Source organism: Cololabis saira, chromosome 4 (assembly GCF_033807715.1).
Source record: "Cololabis saira isolate AMF1-May2022 chromosome 4, fColSai1.1, whole genome shotgun sequence".
Lineage (NCBI taxonomy): Eukaryota > Metazoa > Chordata > Actinopteri > Beloniformes > Belonidae > Cololabis > Cololabis saira.
This window is the reverse complement of record NC_084590.1, coordinates 24393655-24412654: the sequence shown is the minus strand read 5'-3', so window position 1 is coordinate 24412654 and position 19000 is coordinate 24393655. Positions and strand designations below refer to the sequence as shown.

General features: G+C 38.9%; 1 protein-coding gene across 7 annotated transcripts in view; it reads right to left on the bottom strand.

Annotated features, from left to right (window-relative positions):
- Positions 1-19000, bottom strand: part of dync2h1 (dynein cytoplasmic 2 heavy chain 1) — a 138980-nt gene that overhangs the window by 118635 nt on the left and 1345 nt on the right. For 5 of the 7 annotated variants that reach the window (XM_061719244.1, XM_061719238.1, XM_061719237.1 and 2 more), the window contains exons 2-32: positions 17904-18107; positions 17326-17499; positions 16960-17098; positions 16139-16257; positions 15779-15923; positions 15196-15341; positions 14979-15065; positions 14571-14705; positions 13699-13812; positions 13503-13614; positions 12815-12939; positions 12497-12672; positions 12118-12313; positions 11924-12019; positions 11580-11741; positions 11354-11452; positions 10932-11071; positions 10495-10723; positions 9671-9798; positions 9427-9542; positions 8390-8517; positions 8019-8168; positions 7570-7775; positions 7063-7218; positions 6853-6967; positions 6181-6351; positions 5346-5504; positions 3741-3809; positions 3370-3524; positions 270-402; positions 51-168 (exon numbers count right to left, since the gene is read on the bottom strand). In XM_061719244.1, coding sequence (XP_061575228.1) covers positions 51-168; positions 270-402; positions 3370-3524; positions 3741-3809; positions 5346-5504; positions 6181-6351; positions 6853-6967; positions 7063-7218; positions 7570-7775; positions 8019-8168; positions 8390-8517; positions 9427-9542; positions 9671-9798; positions 10495-10723; positions 10932-11071; positions 11354-11452; positions 11580-11741; positions 11924-12019; positions 12118-12313; positions 12497-12672; positions 12815-12939; positions 13503-13614; positions 13699-13812; positions 14571-14705; positions 14979-15065; positions 15196-15341; positions 15779-15923; positions 16139-16257; positions 16960-17098; positions 17326-17499; positions 17904-18086 — 4381 coding nt within the window. In that variant the 5' untranslated portion in view covers positions 18087-18107. The remainder of the gene's footprint in view (positions 1-50; positions 169-269; positions 403-3369; positions 3525-3740; positions 3810-5345; positions 5505-6180; positions 6352-6852; positions 6968-7062; positions 7219-7569; positions 7776-8018; positions 8169-8389; positions 8518-9426; positions 9543-9670; positions 9799-10494; positions 10724-10931; positions 11072-11353; positions 11453-11579; positions 11742-11923; positions 12020-12117; positions 12314-12496; positions 12673-12814; positions 12940-13502; positions 13615-13698; positions 13813-14570; positions 14706-14978; positions 15066-15195; positions 15342-15778; positions 15924-16138; positions 16258-16959; positions 17099-17325; positions 17500-17903; positions 18108-19000) is intronic. The other 2 variants (XM_061719242.1, XM_061719239.1) reach the window with 2 other exon arrangements.

Sequence of the window (19000 nt, the reverse complement as noted above, 5' to 3'; positions counted from 1 at the left end):
ATATAAAAGCTGATGACAAAACAAAGAACAAAACAAAGAGGCTTTCTGACCTGCAAATAGTTTCTTGAGGTGAGACTGGATGACACTCGGGTTGGTTGCCTGGCCAAGAATTTCTAAAAGATCATCATCTCCGATGAAATAGAAACGTGGGAAGGTAGAACGCTTCTCCTGCATAACAGCAAACAAACTCATTTTTAAAAAAAGTTACAATGCTTGCAACCCACATACAGAAAAACATCAATATTTCATTTAAATACACAGATGTGTACCTCCAAGAACTCGTTAAGTGACTTTTGGCAGCGCTGCAGCTGATCCAGTATAGTGACAAGGGAGCTCCTGATGCCAGCTCTTGAACTCAAAGAAACAACTCTGCTGTCCCTCTGGATGTCTGACAGTATGCACCTGTCGCATATGTGAAAAATACGTTATTGTCAGTGACTGGACACTCTACTCTCAATGATCCAATCCCCTTACTGTCACACAGTCCCATCCTAGTGATTTATCTTAGGTATGACAAAATTAACTCATTTTCCTTCAGGTATTGATTAAGTATTTTTGAATTTGAATTGAACTGAATAAGACAGCTGCAACATCGACAGAAAATGAAAAGTACTAATCCAGTTTTTTTAATTTCGGTTTTTGGAAGATAAGAAAAGTTTATGCTTTTTTTTACCATTCACTGTATTTAGAAAATATAAACAAATCTTGAGTTTGATAAAAGCAACACAATCCAACAAAAGTGTTAGAGAGGTATGTCTACTATGGTGTTAATCACTCTCCCATATGCTTTTTCTGAGGGACATGATGATACTAACTATTGCAGTTGTGTAAAAGGAATCAGAGTCCAATTTGACTGAAAATGAGATTTCAGCTTCCCAACAGTCTGTAGTCATCCTCTGCTTCACCTATCCATGATGCTCAGTACATTTCAGCATGCATTAATTATGCATTGGCTTCCTCCTTGCATAGGTTTCAGGTTACATTTCAGGAGATAATGGTGCTGTGCTGAAATGGTTTTCCGAAGAATTCTCGAGCCTACGTGTCTGCACTGATGGCAGTGGTATGACAGTTTCATGCAGTAACAACAGACTGCTTAAAAGGTCACACCGATCCTATTGTAGTTTCAAGGGCCTCGTGTACAAAACGTGCGGCACACAAAAAACGTGCGTACGCCACTTTCTATGCTCACGGTCGGATATACAAAGAATGATTTGAACGTAGAAAGTTGCGGTCTTTCACGCACACACCAAGGCTGACGTACGCACTTTTCTGAGGTTTTGTCCGTTGGCGACACTCACTGGTGATGCAGTGAAGTGCAGAATATGAGGAAACGTAACGTCAACAATAAGTTCACGACCACATGAAGGACACAACAGTCCCCACATCACCAGATAAGTTACACAAGAGTGGAGCTGCAACAATCTCACAATCAACCACATGATCTGAACAAACAACTAAAGGCAGGAGCTCAACGAGGGAACCCGCAAATCCCAATGGCAGCATTGGCTCCGTTAGAGGAACCTGCTGATGGCAGGATCAGGAGAGTCTTCAGGGACCAGACTGACCTGCTGGTCCAGGACTAAGACTGGACCATCAGCTGGTTTAGGTACCAAGAGGATCCTTCTGGATCTCTGCCCTGAACTGGACCAGCTGCTCCGGTTCGGACCAACATGATGCTTTCAGCTGGAGCTGCTGACAGGTCGGACATCTCAGTCACCATGACGACCGTATGGGACGAGTACTGGAGATTAAAGCCAGATCCTAAACATCCCATAACTGTGTCTGGACAGAAAAACATTAAAATACATTTTGCAGCGAAGAACCGGTTCTGTAAAGTTGTCTTTTAAAATAAAACTAAGATGTCACGGAAAGGTTGGTTGGTACGAACTGATGTGACTCAGAAATGAATGAAGTTGAATGAATCAATTTTTATTGAATGTTTAGGCAACTTTCAGAGTCTGATATCGAGTCGGCTGCAGGTGCTGCAGAACTCCAGAAAGTGTTTCTCCGGTGATGAACCGGGATCTGGACCGGGATCTAGACCGGTCTCTCCTCCTGCGGCTGCAACATTCGATTTACAGCGACTTTGCTCTTTATTTCTCACGTTTGCACCTCGATAATCCCGTCGGCACAAGTTGTCTTTCTGCAGCAGAGGAATCAGATCGTGATGCTTCATGTTTTAAATAAATATAAGTTTATATTGTTCATATTGCTTATGAGAGTGGTGATCGCGGCCATCCACAATGTGTAAGACTCAATAAACGTGTACATTGGTCTTAATCAGTCAGTATATAATACGCGTGACAATAAAGCGGAACGAGGGGCCGTTTTTCGTTCCACCAACTTAAGTTCTGGTGTTGGTTCTTAAAATACAAACAAGAAAAGGAGAGTGTAATGATGCACTAACGCTGCCCATAAACATTCACAAATCCTTACGATCATAATAAAACCACAACTCTTCACGGAACGCAACACAAAGCAAAGAACAACGATACCCATAATGCAATGCAGCTTAAATCGGAAGAAATGCCCCCAAATAAATTATTTTTTCCAGGCCTCAACTTGGACTGTCTCCAACTCACAGCCGATGATTTTTTACAAGTTCCTTGTTAGGATGAGCGTTTTTTTAATAGATAATTATCTTCATTATCATATTCAAATATATGTATTTGAGGGAGGAGACACGGCGGAGGGTTGTGCTCCCGCATGTGCACTCAATTCCACACTGATTGAAGAAACCTGCGTGGATTTGGGTGTACGCACAGTTTTGTACATCTGAGTTTTTTTTTGCGTACGCAAAAATTCCACGCACGGATTCACGTTGAAATCCACACACTCTTTGTACATGAGGCCCCTGGTCTTTATGTTGGGAGATTTCCACATTCACTGAATTTTCTCAAAAGTATGACACAATATAAATGTTGAAAGGCCTGAGGTCTTTAAGATTTTCAGATAGCATTTGCATTAAGTGGTGAGCCACAACTAATTCCTACCTGCTACATTCTCATGTTAAACCCAATCCTAACACCCTCACCCATCGACATTGACACTCTGACTGCTGAATTGTCCAGAATGGCGTGACTTGTATGTTCTATAAACTTTTCTTTCTTTCTTGGCCTCATTCCCAACTTTGTCTTTGAGTGTATTCCTCACATTAAAGTCTACATCTGTTCATATTTTGTAAGTGCTATGATGTTATCCTTGCATACTTGTATGTATATGTGTTTGTGTACTTGTGTCTGCAAAATAGAAGTTCAAACAACTTACAAATGACAGATTTACATTTTCGTTGCATATTATAAAATTACAAAATCTTTTGACCGTGGATTTGAAATAAAACAATAACTGACCATTTCAAACAGAAATTACCTGAAGTCTTCATCAACCCGCTGGAAGCGAGCTTCTTCTCGAGGCAATGCTCCTCGTCCAAAAATAGGCTCCAAGTAAACCCAGCGTCTCTGGATGGCATTCAGATTGAGCAGGTACTCATCTAAATCTGACAGACGTACCTCCCACAGACTGACCTGGGCAGAAAAGGAGTACACATAATTAAAATCAATTCATATTGCTTCAAAAACAATAAGACTTTAATGTTTAAATTATAACAGTCTATTAAAGCATGCTATGTTTTTGACTTAATATGCAGGGTTTGAAAGTATGAATTAATTTTTTCCCAAATACGATTTAAAAACTTAAAAAGTCGAAATGTTTCTTGACAGACTTGAAGCTTGTGGTCTGACCTTGTCCTGGAAGCTGCGGTAGTAGGGAGAGTCTTTCAGAGACTGCAACAGACAGCGGTTATCTCCCACCTGTAGGGGCAGAGAAAGGTTTAGATTTCCATATTGGTAGATATACATGCATTTCCCTTGATATCGTTATGCCTCCTGTTTCATTGGGGGTTTGCTCCTTTAACTAATCGATCTCAAAAATATGTCACAAAGGTAATGAAAGCTTGTCAATTTCTGACGAGGTAAATAATCAACAATCAATCATCAACAGCTGCAGACGGTGTGCTCAAAATCTAGCTATTCAGTTCACTTCAGTGACAGACTGAACTGAACGTGTCTCTTGCTAATAGAGATTTCTATATCATACACACAGGCCCAAGACTATTATTTTTCTATCTTTTTATTCCACGTACTGTTTTGTGTAGATTATTCATGCACTATGCACTTTGTTTTTATGTCTCTCTATCTTTTTAACTGCAATGATGAGCCTGCACAAACAAGATTTTTACCCATGTTACTCAGTAATGTGATGATTGATTGATTGATTGATTGATTGATTGATTGATTGATTGATTGATTGATTGATTGATTGATTGATTGATTGATTGATTGATTGATTGATTGATTGATTGATTGATTGATTGATTGATTGATTGATTGATTGATTGATTGATTGAGGTTTATATACATTTATATACAAATACATCATAAAACAATCCAAAGATACCCTCAATGGGAAATTGAAAGTACAGCAGTCACTAATCTGGCTATCGTGTTTATCAATCTTGTCTGGATATCGCCTTTTTTCTAACTGTAAAATAGCATGACAATATTGTGGTCCACCTACACACAAAAATGTACAAAATATAGTTAGTGTCAAAGCACAAGGGTGCACAAGGGAGTTCAAATACCAAAAGCCCGTCTGAAGAAAGAACATCAAATGCCAAGATTCCTTTAATAAAAACTTGAAACTTGAAAAGTCACCTATGTAACACGACCGCGACTGAATGATGTCTACGATATTCAGAATCTGCATAAAATATCTGTTAATGTGGAATACAGGTCAGCTTTCAGACATGAGCAATATTTTCTTTAACATCATTAAACAATTTTGTGTCTTTGTTTTTAGATTTAGTTTTCCTTTATATTTGAAGCTGAGAAAATACAATGACATTTATAAAAAATAAACGTATCCACTGTTGACACCTGTGACACAAATTGAGTTTTTGTGTTGTATGCGCCTTACAAATACGGCAACTGAAAAAATATTGTTAGCCTTACTGAATAAAGCTGACTGCTGTGTGCCTCTAATCTATATATACACACACACATATATATACATACATACATACATACATACATACATACATACATACATACATACATACATACATACATACATACATACATACATACATACATACATACATACATACATACATACATACATACATACATACATACATACATACATACATACATACATACTGTATATTATTCTATGAAAGGTCAAAGTCTATAATAAAACTATAAACATTCAAAATATGTTTGTTTCATTGTAAAAATGATTGATGTACTGTTTTTTTATGTGCGTGTGTGTCAGTTTTACATGTGTACCTGGTTGACTATGTCCTTCCAGTCCTTGATAAGAGTGAGTGTGCGTCCGCTGCTCTCTGCGTACTCGGTGAGAGTGAAGGTAGCAGCAGCCCCCCACAAATCCAGCTCTCTAAGTGCTTCTCTGATGGTCACCTCTGCCTGAGCACGACTGTTTAGGTCCTACATTAGGAATGCATGTGACAAATTAACAAACAACCGCTGCATCACTACTGTTATGAAATAAGCGACGCTCTGTGCCAGCAGTGTGCCTTTTTAAATCTTGCTGGTAATGCTATATCTGACAGTGAAAATCTAAGATGAGACATGACATCTCTGCTACAATAACTTCATTTGAATAATAATAAAATACAGAGAACGCAAACATTAAATACATTAAATGCAAAAAAAGAGTTTTCGAGCCATCAACATTCAAAAAATTCAGAATCGATAATCCGTCAGCTCTCCAAAAGTAATAATGAGATAATATGCAAGACTGAGTCTGATTTACAGATTTGTTTATATGAGGAAAATCCTTCTCCACTCAACTATTATGAGTGTAATGAATTATCATTTAATTGTATTAACTCTATAATGCACTATCGGTATATTTGAATATCACTGTGCATTAACGTGGAAAAATGTTTCTAAATCAATGTCTTGCCAATGTAAATTTATCTGCACTTTTTTATATGTTCTAATGATAATGATGATGAATAAGTACATGTTTTCCCTTATATACGGTAACTTACCATACCCCATCTATAAAGGATGTAGTAAATAAGACATATAGTCACAAACAAGAGTGTATAACTGGAGTAGCTATCTACTGTATGTGCACAAGTGTGTCTGTACAAACCTTGAGCTCCAGCGCCTTCTCTATGATGGTATTTGCCACATCAAGAAAGTCATTAAAGGTGAGTCTCTCTAAGGTCGTCCCTCGGGGTAGCCCCAACAAACGAAACATGTCCAGCCAATGGTCCTGCGACAGGTGTTCCCCACGTACGTACTTCAGCACAGGGACCATGTTCTAAACATGCCGGGGGAAAGGTGTAAACATAAAATACAATGATGCAAAGCTTTAAAAGTTCAACTATATTGACAATCATGAAATTTGAGCAAGCTGTTTACGCAGGGAAATCAAAAAAATATTAAGTTTAGTCAAACAGTTATGTCCCCATTTCTTCAAATACACCTGTGACATGAGTGACTGTAGTGACAATTAATGCATGTACAGTATATGTATAATACATGTACGTTTCACAAAGAAAAATATCTCTTGGAATTTGCTGATTTCATGCCTTGCCTGAAAGTGTTACACGGATTAACATTTAAAAGAGTCCACAGTCCACACATGGAGCCTGTGTGGCATGAACGGTCATCTGCACCAATCTCCAGGAGTTGGCTAACTCCCTCCGTCAAAACTCTGACTTCCTCAGAGTTTTGACGTCCTTTGTGTTTACATATAGTTTTCCTGCCAAAAAAAAGGAAACTGAGCAGACGACAAAGGTACATTATTCCTGCTAAGTACCTTGTATTTGTCCACTTCTCCTTGCAGTTTAACAGACATTGCAGTAGGTTGCTCTAGTTTCCTTAATCTGTCCTGCCACGCAAACAGAAACTCCTCGAAGAGATACGTCTTACTCCTGTATGTCACAAAAATTAATTTTTTAAAGAACATTTTTAAAGAACATTTAAGTCCAAAATAATAATCAAGATCTGCTTGAACTTAAACTCCAACCTGAATGTGATCCAGTCCTCCTGGGCCTTCTCCGTGAAGCCCTGCTGCCACTCCTCGTACAAACCCCACATTTGGCTGTGTTCCTCCATGTCTGTCTTTGTTTCCTCTGCCAGAGAGAAATCTGGAGGTTCCAGATCAAAACAGGTACAGTCTTCTCTGCAAAGAGAAGACAATTCTCTATTTCTCCTCAACTGATCCAACATTTTAACTGCGTAAGGATGTTACTGCCAACACATTTTAATGTGAAAGTCAAGACAGGTGCACATGTTGAGTCTGGTTGTGCTGCTCTGTATACTTCCATTAGCTGTGGTGTAAAAAGGGGAAAGCTGCAAACGGTAAATTATTTTCATTTCAGTTTATGGAGGGGTTTTACCCTCCAGGAAACGTGGAGCCAGCTTTTCACAATACCATAAATATGAAAAGAATTAATACAAAGTAAACAGAGTATGTCACATGTAGCACTTGAAAAAACTCGGGAAAAAAAAAAACAGCAAATGGCAAACTTACAGCAGTTTACTTCGTACAAGTTCTAGCTCCTGAAATTCTTGCTGTTTGTCTCTGATGGTTTGAAGACATGCAAGCAGGGCAGCATGATCACTGCCATCAAGCATGTCATCTTTAGGTTTAAGCTGGTCCCAGCGTGCCTTAAACCTCTCCAGATCAGCCCTGTAGGCACTGATACGACCCGCCGCATGACTTCGCATTACCTCCATCTGAGAGGAACGAGCAGGGAAATGCACACAGCACAGACATGTCGTCAGAGGGCAGCGAGTGAAGAAAAAAAAAAGGACTCACATGTGAAAAATCAAGGAACTTGGAATAAATTGATGAGGGAAAACAAGGATATTGTTGAATTGTTGAAAGAACCAAAGAAATACAAGAAAATAAATAGTAGCAAGAAGCTGCTATGACTGAAAATGTGTGATGACAAGTGTGTTCCTGTGAGTTGATGTCACCTGTTCTTTGATCATAAGCTGATGGCTCTCCATGACAAGCTCCAGTTTGTCCCACCTGGCCCTCAGTGTGGACAGAGAGTCCATCCCAGACCCACCAACAGCACGCAGGAGCTGGTTCTTCTCCTCAGCACACTGGAACTGAGGCAGGATCTATAAACACACAATAAGTATTATTCTTTCCTTTTCCATACCAAACACTGAGCTCATCTCAAAGGAAAATACAGGGTACTGATATAAGGTAAATACAAATTTATCTAAAAAGGTAACCACAAGTTTTGACAAAATGGTGACAAATTATACTAACATTAGGCAAAGGTTAGAGTTGGGTTAGAGAAATTCCTATCCAATACTTCATAATGTACAAGTCTTACTTCAGGCTTTCGTGCAAGTATCTGGTTATATTTGCTATTAGCTGCACCAATCTCCTCCATGCTCTCTGGTCGTGTGGACAAGGCCTCCATTGATTCTGTCACAAAACACTCTATGGCTTGTGTGTGACCTGAAAAGAGAAGACGAAAGCATGCATTATAAAAAGAAAGGGAAAAGGAAAGGGAAATTGTTAGGGGGGGACCACATGCAAATACAAATCGAAAAACAAGAACTACACCAAAGAAGGAGGTAAAAGAGGAAGGGACCGTGGTAGGGGTTGCTGAATCGTGAATTTGAACTTTCAGTCATGTAAAATACACCAATAACTCAGTACGGTTACATGCACTAAGAGAAAGTTGAATTGTTGCCTTAGTCCGACTCATATCAAAATTTTAAAAGCCATGTATATATCTTAGTCAGGCTGTAGTCAAACTGAAATGGAGTTCTTGAAATCGAACTATCAGTGCCAGATAATGTAGTTCTAAATCAAGCTATTCCGGCATGTATACGCAAACCACTGTTAGCCGAGCTATTGGCTGGCCTGGGACTCCCCCTACCGGAAGTGACGAGACCGTGGAAGTGGGAATAACAACAGTTATGACATGACAACAACACGGTTGCAGAAGAACGGAAAGACATTGCGTGCATCTTACGTGCAACACGATCAAGCTTAGTATGAACGAAATGTACAGAGTTGCTCCATCGTTGGCGTCCACATCTTTGCCTGCTGTTGTCCTCCTTCTACATCTGCTTCAAATCTACTAATTGTTCTAAACAACCGGAAGAAGGCCAAGGGGAAAGGGCGTGTAGCGCCACCTAGCGTCGCAGAGTCAAACGTACCTCACTCAATAATTCGATTCTCTTGCCACGCATGTATACTCGGATTTAGCTCGATTATTACCAATAGCTCGATTTAGAGGTGCATGTAACCGTACTGACTGAGTTTAAACATGTTAAGTTGTTATAATTTAAGATACTAAAGATGGGCCTAAGATTGTAGTGTTTTTATCACTCTGAAACAAAACATGTCTGTGTTTACCTTGAATAGACTTCCTAAGTGATAAGAGCAGCATGTCAAACAGTCTCTGGATCAGGTCATCGATAACAGCTTTTACAGGCTCACAGTTCACCGTGATACAGTCTACTTTCTCCTGACTGGAATAGGGAAGAGTACAAAGAGAAGTAGTTAGTGATACGTTTAAATTTCATGTTTTTGCAATATCAACTTATACATGAGACAAATTCATTTATATCTAACTGTGTTTACTGTGCGTGGTCTGTACCTAGGCAGACGTTCGGAGTCTCTCCCTCTAGTTTTCAGTGCCTTGAAATTTCTCTCCCAGTCTTGTACAGAACTCAGATGCTTCTCCACTAACTTCTCTAAATCCACCTGGCCCAGCACCACCCACTCCTACAACACAAAGTACACAGTGTGACAGTGAGGTTGTCTGCAGTGGTCATTTCCTATTTTTGTTATGTGTCTGTGTCTGTAGACACAGAAACTGTGAGGCTCAACAAATCACAGATGAAAAGATAGGAATAGAATTACATAAGGGGAGAAAACGAAGTTGGCTGAGGGTATTCCCCATGTGTTTTAAGTACAATGACTTCAGACATGGGGGAAAACAGAACAGATTCTGCTCCCTGCGCTGTACAAGGTACTGTAAAGAGGAAAATGGCGACATGAAAGGGCCTTACTGCTTGAACAGTGAAGCAGAACTGATTATTTTTTCAAGGAAATGGTGGGAAATGGGGGCAAAATGTCAAACAGTTAACAATTTAAAAGAAAGGAGGTGCCATAATAGTTCCAAAAATAAACATTCAAGCACCGAAGCAAATAATTAGTAACATACTTTACAACTATTAAAAAATCACCATATCTTTCATTCTGAGGCCCGGCTCAAATCTGCCAGAGAGTGTGAAAGATAACAGCCTTGCACAGACACAAGGGCATTGTAATGCTTTCATTTTGTATCACAATAATTATTTTTAAAAAGGAAAAACTTTACCACTTCCCCAAATATTTAAGAAGAAATTAAGCAGATTTAACAAAAAAAAATACAAAACACCATAATTATCATTAAAACATAATCATGTATTGAAGCACCTTGAACTTGTTCTGTACAGCCTGCAGGCGGCTAAAGAGGTCCTCAGCCTTGCTGAAAATGGTGAGGAAGCCAGAGGCATTTCTATCAATCATAATGTTGAAGATAAGCTCTTCCCCCTGGATGCTGACACCTTTGAACTGGTTTGGAATAGCGATGAAACGCTTCATCTCCCTGAAATATCGTGCTCGCACCTCCTCAAACGGTGGACGAAATTGTAGACGGCCCTGCCTGTTGAGAAGAACAGATCAGTTAAAAAAGGGTAAAAACCACAAAGGTCTTTGTGGAAAAGAAAAAAGAGAAAGAAAGCTCAAAGAGAATGGCGCACTGGCCAGATGTGAGAATCAAGGGGGAGGGGGAAGTGAAACTTGAACGAGATGAAAAGGAAATGATGACGAAAAAAAACAGAAAGATGATGAGCCAAAAAAAATTGACTGACTTGAAAATTAGGTCAATGTGTATTTCAGGCAAGTTCTTGTTCAGAGCTTCCAGTCCAGCCTGATACTGGTGCTCTAGAGCCTTGTACAGCTGATGGTTCCAGTGCTGACGCCATGCCCGCATGTCATCAGACCTGAAGCCCTAAACACACACACAAAATTAAATTCAATTGTACAATTATGTACAATGGTCTGAAACTAGACGGAACTCTTAATTTCTCTAATTGTCCTAAATCAGCTTTAATTATTTTAAGGTTTGAATCCCGGAAGCAGATTCTGAATACCATTTTATTTCTTTGAACAGAATTATGTTATTTTCCAGTTTAAAAATACATTTTCATAAATACTTTCTACTGCAAAAATATGTTAGTTACATGGAAGCTGGCAACACAGACAAAAATACAGCTCTACACTTAAGTAATACCTGAGCTTCCAGAGTGGCAAAGCCAGTACGGAGCTCCTGCAGGCCATCTTTCCACCGCTGCTGATGTCTCAGCAGATCAACATTCATTAGTGTCACGACCTAAAGGTGTCATAACAAACAGAAAGACAAAGGAATCAAATGATTAATATTTATTAAAAAGAAGAAATATTATGGGATAAAGGGAATGATTCAAACTTCGATAACGGAAAGTGCCACTGTGTTCCACCTTGTCAGTGAAGTCTGTGTGCCATTTTCGTAACTTTCTGTTCTCGGTTGAGAGCTTCTCAGCAGCAGACTGCAACTTGGCAATATAAAACTCTAACTCCTTCGGGTTATCCCAGGTAATCTGCAGTTTACCGCCCGACTCCTTCGACTGCGAACGGGGATTCTGACCAAAAGAAATGAGAAATGTTGTAAGTTGTTCTATTTCTTAAATTTGAGCCATAAATATCTAATAATGCTTTTATATTGCATAAGTATTTGAAACTAATAAGTCCTCAGTTAACAATGAATCTTAATTACATTAGACATTTAAAAACTACAAGGCTATAAAACAGTTGTTCACAGCACCTTGATAACTTGTTCAAAGGCGAGGGCAAGACTAAGCATCATAGGCCTCTGAGAGGGAATCATCTGCTGGTCAATGGTGTTGTAGAAATGAGCAACCTACGAAACAGTTATTTTGTTACAATACTTGCAGGAGATATATTAAAAATTGTACATACCATAAAAAAATGACAAAAGATCTTAACTAGTTCCCTCACCTGTTTTAAAACAATGGCTTGCCTGTAGAATTTGTCTGCTGTATTGGCAGCTTGCTGTATCTTTGCTGGGATTGGAAATCCCAATGCGGAGAGCTGCCTCACCTCCCTGAGCAGACTGACCAGTCTGTCTGAGTACTGAATCTTCAGCCTGCCGTCCACATGGTCCAGGTCCATCACGCGGTTACTGGCCTGAAGGCTGCACACAGTGTGACGGCGCCAAATTTTAGAACAGAATGTGAAATTCATTCAAAAGACTAACTCATCTCAACTACTGGAAGGTATGATTTAGTGTAGTTACTTAAAGTACCAATCACAAGCAAGCATTCTCAAAAAATATTCTTTCTGCCATGTGGCTTTTTCAAAGTCATGTATTTCAAACCTGATCCCTGACTTTGGGTCAGCCAGTCCAGACAGTATATCTCTTGACCAGTCCTCAAAATGCTCCTGCTCATACGCCCTCAGAGCTTCCAGCAAGTCATCGCAGAAACGCAGGAAACCCTTGAATCCAGACAGGCCTGACAGAAGAGCCTCAGCTATGCGAACAGAATCTTCGACCTTATGTAACAATGTACAAAACAAGCTTACATGGTCATTTTCAATGTCTGGTCAAATACTTTGCATTTCCAACATATTTGGTGCTCAGCCACATATTTAAAAAAAAAAACACACACACAAAACAACAGACACACATGCTTACCTTGTGTAAGAGCTGTCGCACCCAAACTATTCTGTTGACAGCGTCAGGGAGGTTCCTGCCAATGAGTGGACCAGACTTGTCTCCAGGGCCGCCATGGCAACGATTCTCAAAGTCACTCTTCAAACCTAACATCAATTAGAGTAAAGAAAGATCAAAGACAACAAGTTACAATGTGTCACCACTGAGGTTCCCTAGTACACAAAGCATTTAAAAATGTAGCATTCAGACAAATATGTTTAGATAAGTCACTTACTACAAGTAGAAATAATGATTTGAGGAAAACGAAATATGTTCTGTATGTTCCCCTTTGGTGAAGAACAGGATTTCCAAGTAAAACACAACAGGCTTGGACAATTCTCAACACACTCAGACACATTACTTAAACATGAAATAGTTTTTTATAAAAATCTAACAGTATCTGTATTATGCCTGTTCAGATTTAAGTCGGTTTTGACTCTGACTCTATAATGACTACGTTTGAGTTGTGTTAATAGCATTCGCATGGATCTGACATCAGTGTTTCAAAATTATTAAAAAAAGTCTTCAATCAGTCAGCTCCTGTTTTTAGGATTATGAACACGGAGCATTAGGTGTATTTATTCTAACTTCATCTTTTAGCATCTCCATATACACATCGTCACTCTCTAACACAGAAACAAAAATATGTGCTTTCAGATAGAACCGGTACCCTTGTTGTAATCTAGTAGTCTGGCTAGAAGCGTCTCCCTTTCTGACTGCAGCTCTTTGCTAACAGTGGGACGTCTGATCAACTCCTTGTGTTTCTGGAACACCTGTAACAGCTAGACAACACACGCGGGTTCTTCCATTAACAAATGCCAACACAGTTCTTCAAAGCTTAGATTAAATTTGATGTGTTTTACTACCTGTTGTGGGTTATCCTGCACATCAGCAATGTAGCTCTTTAGCCTGCCAGCAACCTGCTGCTCTGATGGAGCTATAACCCGCTCAAACTGAGCCACAGCTGCTCTCCAAAGAGGCTACAAAAAAGCATAACACAACAATCATTGTCTTGGGCCAATATACAGTACAGTGTATCCAATGACATGAATGTCAACACAGTTCTTCCTCTCTACTGAGGATTACCAGCAATGATATCATTAATAAGATCCAATAAAGCCATAACACAGTGAGAAGGGAAAGAAAAAATTATAAGAACAGCTTTAACTTAAACCTGTGACGCATGAATTCTTGCCATCTGTCACTGATCTTTATGCTGTAATCTTTCTAAAAGTCAAGCTTCTTTTTATGTGAAAGATGTCAAGCTTAGAGGACCCATCGTTAATTTTTCCACCAAAAACTTTATGGCATTTCTCATATTGCTAGGATGCAACTTTGATCAGTAATCAGAGACATTACTGCCAGTCACATGCTACAGTGACAGAGGCAATTGCAGGACGTGACTTGAACTGAATTACATCTGAGGCCTGACTCCACGTGGGGATAGATCCATCTGCTGGGTTCATTTGGACCAATATAGAGGGCCAATCTGCATATGCAAATTCTGCTTCCGTGAACAGAAAGTTGTTGGCCTGAACACTGAGTATATTACAGTTTCAATCTATTTTGAACCTCTGAAAATCACAGGACCTTTGAGTACAACAGGTAGTATTCATCAGAATTATGCAAACACCTTTGGCAAAGGTAGGGATGCAAAGGGTCAAGGACGTCAGCTTTTGACAAGAAGAAACTAGTCTCACATATAAACATTTATATAAAGTAGTCCTCGACAACTAACCTCAGTATAGGGGTTGTAATGCAGGGGATTAAGCCCAGAGAAAGGTTCAAACACACGATCTGAAGCCAGAGCTTCCTGTTTTCCTCCTGGTAGCAAACACAACAGTTTCTCATGAACTGTTCGCAGAGTCACCACCTGTAGAACAAACAGCAAATCTCTCTTTAGATGTTATCAATGCACAATGTACACCGCCTTTTTCCCCCAAAATAGTATAAACTTGGACTCTGCTGTAGATTATATGAATACGCAGATAATGAGGTTGGTAATAATTAATTTATATTAATTTAATCACAATGCATATCATCAAGAGTTGATCAGTCTGTCCCATTAAAAAGTCTCACTTTGTGAATAAAAACAAAAGTTAGACACAGAAAGCTTTTGTGTGCCTTGATCGAAACCATATCTTACTTCATTCAATCTTTTCACAAGACAGTCTAGGGTTAGCGGGCAGTGCTTGTTTCCTTTCCAAGGATGCGGAGCGTGTCTTTTCCATAGCTAAAAAAGAACAGAATATAACATGCTTAACATACTCGACGCTAATTTCCATCGATTGCAATTTTATCTTTTTTGCTGCAACTAAACTTAATTGTGCATACGCTCCAAACCACATCATTTTCTCCCCTACCTGTCCAGTCAAATGCTCGCAAGCTGCCACCCACTGCTCACAAATGGAAACTCCCATTCTGAGGTTCTCTCTCACCAGCACAAATGGTTCAACAAAAATCTTCAGATCACCTAGTTTCTTCTGGACATACCTTCCCAACGCTCCACCTTATACATGTATACGCAGAGACAGACACAGACATCTTCACTATAACATAGAGTTGAAAAATAAAACATGTAATTGAAAATTACAGTTACTGTACGGATGTCAAATTACGTTACATTTTTGGTAAGCATGTTTGGTAAACATAATTTTCTTATAATACAAGTGTCATTGTAAGATACAAATCACAAGTTCACCATCTTCAATCTACCATTTAGGCATTTCATCATAGAAAAAATGTGATGTATTTGTGACATAAATTAAGCTGTTCTCAGGAAACATGGTCAGTTTCAGTTCTCAAAATATTAAAGTTTCATCAGTAAAGCAGTGAACAACTCGGTTTCCGTACAAGTATTAAACATAGTGAAACTTAAATACAACATCAGCAGGTATTTGTTCTCATTTCCTGGTTTTGGTTTATGTACGTCTGAGTGACTCCCACCAATAACATCCATGAGTCGGCCCATTCGTGTCTCCGGATAAGGCTCAAAATCGCTCTGCCTCCAAATGTCATCCAGAGTGTCCCTGCTCTGTTCCACCAGATCCACAACATCTGACATAGGCAAACCTTCAAGACAACCAAACTCCTAAAGGAAACACAAAAATACATTTTAATGGTAGTGTTAATCACACACTGCACTGTAAATGGCTTTATTTTACCATCTTAAATAAAAAACAAATTATATTCCTGGCCTCAGATAATAATGTAATTAGCAACTAGCCTGTATACAAAAGCAATATGCAATAAATGTAAAAGATTTTTTAATGGAGGGCATCAATACATAATGGTTAGCATGAATACCTTTTGTATAGGTTTGAACTGCTCAGAGAAATATGTTGCTCTTTCTCTCACACCGCTCCTGTCCGCAGAATCAGAAAGATCTTCCCAGAACTGAAACTCATCATTGGGAGTCAGGATGCCTGCAGGGTGTAAGAAAATATGCATTCATCTAAAAAAAATAAGTAAATCACTTGTTGCATCAACTTCTTGAAGTTTTGTCCGTTAAAAACAAATTGAGAAAGCAACCATTAACCTCATACTGCTAACAGAAGACTACCTGGTAAATCAAGCAATAAGTGTGTTCTTATTTGCTGAAATTAAATTGTTAGGATAAACAATATCTCTTTAGAGTTGGCAAACAAGAAGGGCTAGTCAACTGAAGCGTATCTGCTTGTTCAAATAAAGCAACATGACAGTTGCAAATGTAAAAGATAACTGGTCGTACCTCTTGCAGTCTGATTCTGTAAGCTTCAATTGTAACAGTTACCTTTTGTCGCGCTGCCATATTTGTGTGCTGACATGCAACTCCAAATATTTGATAACCAAACATGGTGTAATGTTTTCTCATGTGTAGAAGATAATTCACTAGTTATAACGAGGGGAAAGGGACATAGTTTTACAGGTATAATAATAAAAAGTCAAATCTTTTTCTGTAAATGCTGCTTTCAGTTGAAAAGTTTCCAGCATTAAAAAGCATTTTTTAATTGTGTGAAAGTATGACAAATACAAATACAAACTAATATGCATGGCATGAATTCCCTAAAAACACCTATTACTCATTCTATGACTTATAAGTCAGACTAGCGTACCCCTTCCAGTAAATAGACAAGCTATAGGCATACCTAGGACATCTTCCTCTGTGTGGCGCATCTTAGCAGAGGGTAGTGCTCCAGACTGGCGAACAACCGAGCCCAGGCCCAGCTCCAGCTCACTCAACAGGCTCGCCAGCTTAGGATCAAATGCTGAACGCCAGCGTTCATCCTTTGAAAGAAAAAATAGTTTTAGACTGAAGAATATTGATCAATGTTCCAGCTTCCAGCATTGTTTTGGGCACTCATTTCAGCAAATTTAATCATATTAATTTGCAAACATGGCATCCAGGCTTATCTTCCTAAGGTTGAGAGGAGGTCTTCCAAATGAAAATAACATTGTTCTGATTAGAGTTTGCACTTTAAACGAAATTCTTCGATGTGGACACACAGGCCCACCTTTAGCAGCACAGGTGCAAAAACCTGTTTGACAGCCTGGTAGAGGGTGTTAATAGGAGACTCCAGCATGGATGAAACAAGGATGCTCTGATGAAGGTTATCGTCTGTGATCACAGTGGGCTGCAGCTTGAAGAAGACCAGTATTTTCTCGTTGCTGTCCCCCAAATTGCCAATCTGTTCAAAGAATATTAAATAAAAAACAGTAAAAGGTCAGCGTCATTGTCAAGTTAATGCCCTTTTCTTCTTTTTTAAATACCTAATCCCTTTGAATCATTAATGGTTTTTTTATTGTTAAGTACAGCATAAAGTTCTCTCTGTCAACAAAGTTTAACCTTACTGTTTAGGGCTGCTGCTTTTCTTTTGTTTGTTTTGTCTTTAACTCTGTGACCCTTGAGGCATTTTTTTTTTCCAATTTGCTTTACTGAATACCTATAGTTTGATTGTTTTCACTTTTGTATTTATCCAACCGTTCAGATAAATAACATGCAGTTGCTGTGTGCTAACTTCTGCTTAATGACAAACAATAAATCTGTTGTGTGTGGAAACCTACCTAGAAATTTAGAGAATTCTGGAGTTACCTTATTTGACAGGTGAAGGTCATTATCATGTCTGCTGACAGATAAGACAAATTCATTTCCATCATCCAGGAAGTTATTCAACTCTGGGCTATCAGTCAGGGACGATGAAGGGGTCACGCCATAGAAGTTTCCAGTTGTGGTCAAGATAAACTTCTTGCGAGCATCCTCTGAACCGTGAGCCATCTTCTGGCTGGACTTTTCATACTGATGATGAGAAAGCATAAACTTACAAACAAATAATTAAATGGTCAGTCACACTTTGGTTTTAGACCATTGAAACAAAGGATGTATACAAGTTTTTTAGTAGGCTTACTGTCACTCATTCAGAACAAACTTGTCGATTTGAATGACATTTCCTTCAGAGGGAACTAAACCACATTGCAATTTCAGGCTCTTCACCACAAAATACGTCAATGTGTGGGGTAAAGTTATTTTTTTAAACTTAGTTACACGTTTCTGACTTCATAATCGGCCTGTTTATATAATAACTGATTTAGATCACGTTTTCCTTATGCCAGAGTCAGAGTTAGAGTCATTTTTATTGTCCCTCGAGGGGAAATTAATTTAGCAGTGTGGGAAACAGTCATCATACAAAGACAGACATAACAATAAGAACAATTAAAACATTAAAACATGACATAGTAACCATAATAAATTAGTAAAGGCAGAAGTGCTTCCAGCAGTACAGGCAGAATGATAAAAATGTATTAAAAATATTAAAATTTATGTGAATTGATCATTTTAACAGTGGTTGGTATAAAAGAAAATTTACACCTATTAATTACTATTGGCCTTGGGAAGCCTATAGCGCCGGCCAGAAAGGAGAAGGACAAACTCTTCTGACAGAGGGTGATCAGGACTGGCCAAGATATCTTGTGCCTTATTCAGGACTCGACCTTCGTAAATGTCAGTCAGAGAGAGCTGCTGAGTGCCAATGATTTTACTGGCTGCTCTGACAATGTCCTGCATCCTCTTTTTGTTCTGCACTGTCAGGTTGCCATACCACAATACAATACAGAAAGTTAAAATTGATTCAATAAAAGACTTGTAAAATAACACCATTAGTGTTTTCTCCACATTAAAAGTGTTCAAACTGT